The sequence below is a fragment of the Setaria italica genome, chromosome I, assembly GCF_000263155.2.
Source record: "Setaria italica strain Yugu1 chromosome I, Setaria_italica_v2.0, whole genome shotgun sequence".
Classification (NCBI taxonomy): Eukaryota; Viridiplantae; Streptophyta; class Magnoliopsida; order Poales; family Poaceae; genus Setaria; species Setaria italica.
Window position 1 is genome coordinate 4,709,871 of NC_028450.1, and position 6,843 is coordinate 4,716,713.

At 44.0% G+C, this 6,843-nt stretch overlaps 1 protein-coding gene across 1 annotated transcript; it reads left to right on the top strand.

Moving 5' to 3' along the window:
* The first annotated feature begins 43 nt into the window (after positions 1-43).
* LOC101776636 (ultraviolet-B receptor UVR8) lies at positions 44-3,015 on the top strand. Its single transcript, XM_004951506.2, has 4 exons — positions 44-426; positions 1,246-1,462; positions 1,531-1,843; positions 2,229-3,015. Exons 1-4 carry the CDS (start codon positions 110-112, stop codon positions 2,711-2,713), a joined length of 1,332 nt encoding a protein of 443 aa, XP_004951563.1. The 5' UTR covers positions 44-109; the 3' UTR covers positions 2,714-3,015.
* Positions 3,016-6,843: the final 3,828 nt, after the last annotated feature.

The following is a 6,843-nucleotide window of genomic DNA, read 5'->3' on the forward strand; positions in this document are numbered from 1 at the left end:
GGGTCTACAAGCCCAAGAGGCACATTCACCAATTGGGCCATATTTTCTGAACGCGTATACAATTAGCCCAACCCACTTACCGTCGTCTTCCCCCAACTCCGATCCCGCAATGCGTTCGCTCCTCCTCCGCACGCGCGCCTTCGCTTCGCGGCGCCTCCTCTCCTCGCTTGCCGGCGCCGGCGGAGGGGACGGGACCCCGCGCACTGGCTCGGTATACGGGTTCGGGGACAACAGTCACGGCGCGGTAGGCCAGCCGCCGCCGGCTGCCGACGCCTACGTCCCCACGCCCGTACCCTTCCTCCCGTCGTCCGTGAGCGCCGTCGCCGCCGGTCACTACCACTCCCTCGCCGTATCTGCCGACGAGGAGGTATGGGCGTGGGGGCGCAACGACGAGGGCCAGCTCGGTCGTGGGCTTCACTCTCCGAGGTGAGCTAAAACCCCTCATACAACTTTCCTCTCTTTAGATTTCAGAAATTAGTTTAATACAGCATCGGGTAAATAAGTAATCAATCATGATGTGTTTGTTCCAGACTAGCAGATTTACTGGGTGAAAGCGGTTCTTCTCGTGACACTCGCGCAGTTACATGATTAAACTACATATGGGGATTTGGAGAAAGAAAAACAGATATGCATAAGCAGAGAGCACACATCGTGATGGTTATGTATGTGCTAGGCATTAATTAGGAGATAGCATCAGGGTTACAGGAAGAGTAAGAACTAAATGGACAAAAAGAGCCCCTTTGATATATTGAAATGTCTTCTTCATCTGGTAAACAGTTGAAGAAGAAAAGGTTTAGTGCAGGAAGATAATATACCAGGCCTTAAGTGAGTCAAGAAATAATTATGGAATTAGAACAACAGAAGTGACGCCATTTGTTGAAAGAAACACAGAAGGTGGTAGAGTCAAAGATTAGAGATTTATTTTTAGTATCGACACTACTTTCTTTTACTGGTTTCACTTTTGTTTTTAATTGATTATGTTCTATTAGGGATATTAACATTTTGTCCATTACCTTTACCCAATGAAACTTCCTCTATTGGTTTCCAGTTCCTTTGAACTCAAACATTCATACGGAGAATAAACATAGTTCAAACAGGACAGATGCGATCATATTTTTATTGTCTAATCTAGTGTTGAATAAGCAGGATATGATTCATGGGTTAAACTATAGAGCTTATTTACCTGTTCCTGTGCAATGTCACTGGATATGCGCAAAACTATTTAACTGTTTCACTAAATGGCAGGAATACTTGGAGCAACCCAGAACAGGTCAGAGGATTGGAGAATGTTCAAGTTCGAGCTGTATCTGCGTCAGGTGTTGTTTCAGCAGCAATCGGATCTGATGGCTCTCTATGGGTTTGGGGGAGGTCAAAGCGTGGCCAACTTGGACTCGGGAAGGACATTGTAGAAGCTGCAGTACCATCTAGAGTGGAAGCACTTTCTAGCTACCACGTCACTAAGGTGCTAACTTTCTCCCACAAATTAAATAACTGGATGGGCAGTGACATTAACTGAAGGAATAATGGTAGGTATCATTTGGATGGGGGCATGCCATGGCATTGACCAAGGATGGAAAGCTATTTGGTTGGGGCTACTCAGAAAATGGTAGGTTAGGAGAAATGGGTCAAAGCACTAGGGCACCTTCTGCAGAAGAATACATAGGCAAAATGGTAGATAAGTATTCTAGTTCAATGATGGAGGCTGTTGAAAAGATGGTTGAAGAGAAAATTCGGAGCGAAGACAATATGCCCATCATATGGGAACCATCTCTTGTTCATGAAGCAAGTCCTCTTGAGGTGTCTGATGTGTCTTGTGGCATTGATCATTCCCTGATCCTCCTCTGTGAGTATTTCTTTCTGCTACAAATCAAATCCCTTTTGTGCACATTTGTGGTGTTTAATGCTTTTCACGTGCTACTTTGCTGGTTTCTGGTAGTATGACATACTTTTGCATCAATTATATCTGTTGTCATAAGGCCAACATTGGAAATAGCTTGTCCTGTAGATGCAAATGGTGCGTGTCAGATAATCATTGGTTATTTAAGTTTCATTATCATGTGGACAATTTAACATACGATGCTAGTTTCTTGCCAGTTGTGTAGTAAGTCTCTTGTTCTGCTAGGATGCTAATGTTATTTATACATCATCATCAAAATTGGGTCATCATAGGAACTGCTTCCTATTTATTGATGACTCGACCGCCTCACGTGGCTTCTGTAATTTTCCAGCTGATGGCGTTCTACTGAGCGGTGGTGACAACACTTATGGGCAGCTGGGTAGGAAGGCAGGGCTACCCAAACTGCTTCCTGTTGACATGAGCTATAAGCCATTCTCCATTTCGGCTAGTGTTGGCCACTCCCTCGCACTATGCCATACATCAACTGAAGGCACTGACGGTGTGGAAACGGGTGTCCTCTCATGGGGATGGAACTGTAGCTCTCAGCTTGGGCGATCCGGCCAAGAAGACATCCCAGCACTGGTCAACTGTCTGAGCGGGGTGAGGCCGGTATCCACCTCGGCTGGCCGAGTCCATTCGGTTGTTCTCACGTCGAGAGGAGAAGTTTGGACGTGGGGATCTGGACGGAACGGTAGGCTAGGCTTGGGCAGCTCAATTGATGAGGCAGAGCCGTATCTTGTGGATACATTGGAAGGAGTAGAAGTCTTGCAAGTTGCTGCAGGGATGGACCATAATCTCCTCCTGGTCGCCGAGTAGGTTGCCATTTGATCCTTCATCTGGTCACTCACTGGAAGTCTGGAACCGATTGTTATCCAGGTGGATGAAATCCAACACTTTTGTTGCTTGTATGGTCTGAAGTTTATACCCTTTTTTTCTTTTTGTGAAGGAGTACCGTGGTGTCATTGCCAATGCCAAGCCTCGTTGATCTGATGTAACCACCTTTTTGGGTACCATGGTCTATGTAAAGATGACGTACCTTGCTCTCCGTTCCATAGTTTTGGGTGCCACTGAATGTACTGATACGTGATCTGATCTATGTTTTGAGCCTTTCTTTTTAAGGAATGTTTTGCGCCTTTTCCCGTAGCAGATCAAATCGAGGAGTTCTACATGACACACAGAGTAGTAGTATGTTCACACTTCACACGAACGCAATGGAGCATATGTAATTTAAGCCCATCAGCCTGCTTACCAGCCCAACTCTACGGCCCAGCCCAAAAAACCATTTTCTCCAGATCTCACATACTCGCCCGCAGTGGAGCCCACTCGTCGGGCGCACGCGCACATTGACACACCCGCGAACCGGTCGGCGGCGCGGCGGCGACGGAGACGGCAGAGCCCAAGTCGAAGCGAGCGGCTTCGCCGGCGGCGGCGACCAGAGAGGATGGGGCTGGGAGGCCGGGGCGTCGTGGGGGAGAGGTGGTCGCAGCGCGTCCTCTGGATCTGCGCCCTGGGCAGCGCCGTGAGTAAGCGCCCCTTCCTAAATCCCTAACACCCTGCTGCTCTACTCTTCCCCATCCCGTCGCGATCTTCCCCTAACCGTCTCTCCGTTGCCGCGGCCTCGTTCCGCTGGCGCCTCCGTGCGCAGGCCTCTACTTCGTGGCGGTGGAGAGGCAGGCGCAGAACCGCGCGCGGGCGGTGGCGGAGGGCCTCAGGGCCCTCGACGGCGCTGGCGGCGGTGCCGGGGAGGACGTGTGAGGCACTGCTTGGAGGTGGGCGCACCGTGGAGAGGGCCTCGCTTGGTTAGATCATGAGACGCGTCACCTTTGCCTTTCTGCTTCATGTTCACAGAACTACAGAAGCTTTCCAATAATGTACTAGAAACATCTGTGCACAATCTTTGTAGAAAGTAATGTTGATTGGTGTCAGTGTTTTCATAATTTACACAATTTATCTGAGCCACTGTTGCCGTGCAGAAATGTTGAATGTTGTGAGTGTTTTTCCTATTTCACACCATTTATTCCTGTAAGGGTCCTTAAGGTGTATTCCTATGAACATTGAAGCGAAGGTGGTGTGTAAGCAAGGCAGAAAGCTCTCGTTAGATAATTCTAATAGAAAATGTTGCTACACTATCATTGTTGTGCGTTTCTGTTTCACTCAGCTAAATTTAAGTGAAAAGACTATTTCACATCACCCTTGTGCAGTAAGCAAATGGCACCATGCACTCTAGTGGCAAAGAAGCACTGCATACTTCCATGTTTTATCTGGAATCCAAGAACAAAATTTGTAGGAGTGCTGCAATGCCATGTCATTTGCCTTTCAGTTTCTCCTTTTGTATGTCTACCACTCTAAACTAATAACCAACTCTTTCTTGTATACCTGGTCTAGCGATTGAATACTTTGTATTCATTTCTGTGATTTTCATCACTAGTTGACCTGAATTGATTTAGGTTTATTTAAATTATCCTGTGTCTACACATTGAAACCTTGCAGCAATTAGGGCTGCCAACTGCCATGCAAATTGAAATATCACATCACATGGAAAATATTTGCTACCACCTGGGCAAGAAAACAGCAAGTGCAGAAGGCAAGCATAGTAATTATTTAAGCCCAAATTTGGTTCCAGACACTTTCAGTGAATCAACCACTTGGGAAAGAATGCCCTATAGACATCAATGTGGTTAGTGCTTCGTGGTATCTTTGATTTGTTTGATGTCCATGGTATGGTAATTCGCTTATTCTCTAATCTGTTGGTTTCTCCACAAGTTGACGAACCGTGCTATCAATATTTTTTTCTACTAGAAATGTGTTTGCTAGTTACTTATGTAATATTTCTTATCTTGTAGAAATAACTGAAGTTTTGGTTGTTACATTTGAAAAGGTGGTTACTATGCATTCATGGCTCTTAGTTATAGGTCCTTGGCTAAGTTAAATGCTAATTAAACCTTTGTTATTTGTTTAGATTAAGGCAGCAAATAATCTATTTATGAAAAAAAGGCTATTTGCTCTTTGATTTCAGTTCATGTGTGGTTTTGTATATAGGATGCACATTCCGATCATAATTTTCATTGTTCCAAATATTAATATTGCGGTACAGTGATGCAACACTTGCAACAGAAAGGCATGGTATTCATAGAAAATTTCAGCAGTTTTGGGTGGCAACTTCAGTGCCAAAATTAATAGGATCAAGAATTGGTATCTCAAAATCCCCCCCCCCCCCCCCACACCACCACACACACACGCACGCACACACAGATGTCTCATAAACTATAGTCATTGGGTCTATTGAGAAGTCTAATAGAGGTCCACCTTTGAAAGGTACACTGTACACTGTATTGACACCTTTTCATTATCTATGGACTTTCTGGGAGGATCAAACATAGCATCTATCTTTACGTGATTTGTGTTGCAGTCGGTCATGATATTAAATGAAACCAGTGGCTGTACATAGTCATCCAAAGAAAAGGTAGGTAGATGGCTGGGGACAGCGCAAAGTAATTGAAATTAGGAATGTGCTATTGTTAGATTAACAGTTATCTTGCTGAATCTTTTACTGTGTCAAACTGGGTAATACGAAATATAGCACTGAGCTTGGTAATTTGAAACCGGAATGATTATTAAACTACCTTCTTTGTTGTTCAATTTGCACCGGACCTTGATCTGATCAATCTACAATATGCTTGAGAAGTTCACATAGGCCTTTTACTTTAATAACCACTGTGCTAAGATTTGGAACTCTTATTTCCTTTTCTCTTTTGCTCTTTGGATCCCTTTATTTGATGCCTCTGTGCTTACTGTTTGCTTAATGGCAAGTGTTCACTTAAATAATTGTTATATTGTAGGCCTAATGATCAACTAGTTGTCCACCTTTTTTGCACTAAGTATGAAAGCTTGAAAATGTGAGGAATCTTCCATGCAGAGAGCCCACTGATGAAGGGGGATTACAGGGTTGTGATGCAAGAACCCATCATCCATCTTGGTCATACATAATCTTGAAAAGTACTTTTTCGATCACAGGATGCTGTTTTTCTATGACGCATCTGTCTTGAGCTTTACTGACTATGTTCTATGAATAAACTGAAATATATTTGTGCCTCATAAAAACTATTAGTTGATCTTACAGTTTGTGCTGCCTTTGGTTTTTTGGTGACCCTATTTGAGACCAAAATGTTATCAAGTTACAAGAGAAGAATTCATGTTAGGTCCTTAATTGGTGCCACTTTAGCTATTTGTGTTTGTAACAGTCACTCACTAATCAAAAGATGCCATATACTAAAACCTGTGATGATGGCGATTATGTGCACTCCACCCTTCCAGATGCTGTTAGTGCTTTTCTTTTCCAACCTTCCTCTTTTTTCTCCTCTCGCTAATGAACCACAAAGATTGATGTCACAATCAGCTTGATGCAGAGCATCTTTAGCATGATCTTCCATGCTTGGACACTGCCTTGGGCCACCAAATAATACCCATTAAAACTGTTTAGCTTTTCTGTAAATTATCCAAGGCGGGCACGTCAAGATCAGGCATGAAAACTTAAAAGTGCAAGAATGATTGGTACATTTACGAGAAGGACATTAAAGGTTAACTAATTGAGAAAAGGTAAGGGTGGATAAGGGAATCTATGAAGCTATAAAATTTCTAATCGGTTGCTTAGTTGAGCATCTTAGGGTTTTTGCTTTGGTTCCAGTAAGATGTAGGAGCAATAAATTATGTGATCAGTGAGTGGAAAAGAGCCGTTGAAGTGATAAAGCTTAGTGCTTATTTCTGGAAGTTCAATAGTTCAATGAATGTTCAGCCATTTGCCTGTGGGGCTAGAGGGGAGGACAGATTCTTTAGTTTGAACATTTTTCATAGCCATAGCCTCAATGCCTCATAGGTCTCCTATTCTCCGTGGACCATCATAAGCATTGTCTAGCATATTTAATATTTCCTATATTTCTTTAGGAATA

Excerpts from the sequence above, each read along its gene's own strand:
- LOC101776636 (XM_004951506.2), top strand. The coding sequence starts at position 110 with ATGCGTTCGCTCCTCCTCCGCACGCGCGCCTTCGCTTCGCGGCGCCTC. Across the intron at positions 427-1,245 it reads CGTGGGCTTCACTCTCCGAG|GAATACTTGGAGCAACCCAG; the intron begins GTGAGCTAAAAC and ends ACTAAATGGCAG. Across the intron at positions 1,463-1,530 it reads CTAGCTACCACGTCACTAAG|GTATCATTTGGATGGGGGCA; the intron begins GTGCTAACTTTC and ends GAATAATGGTAG.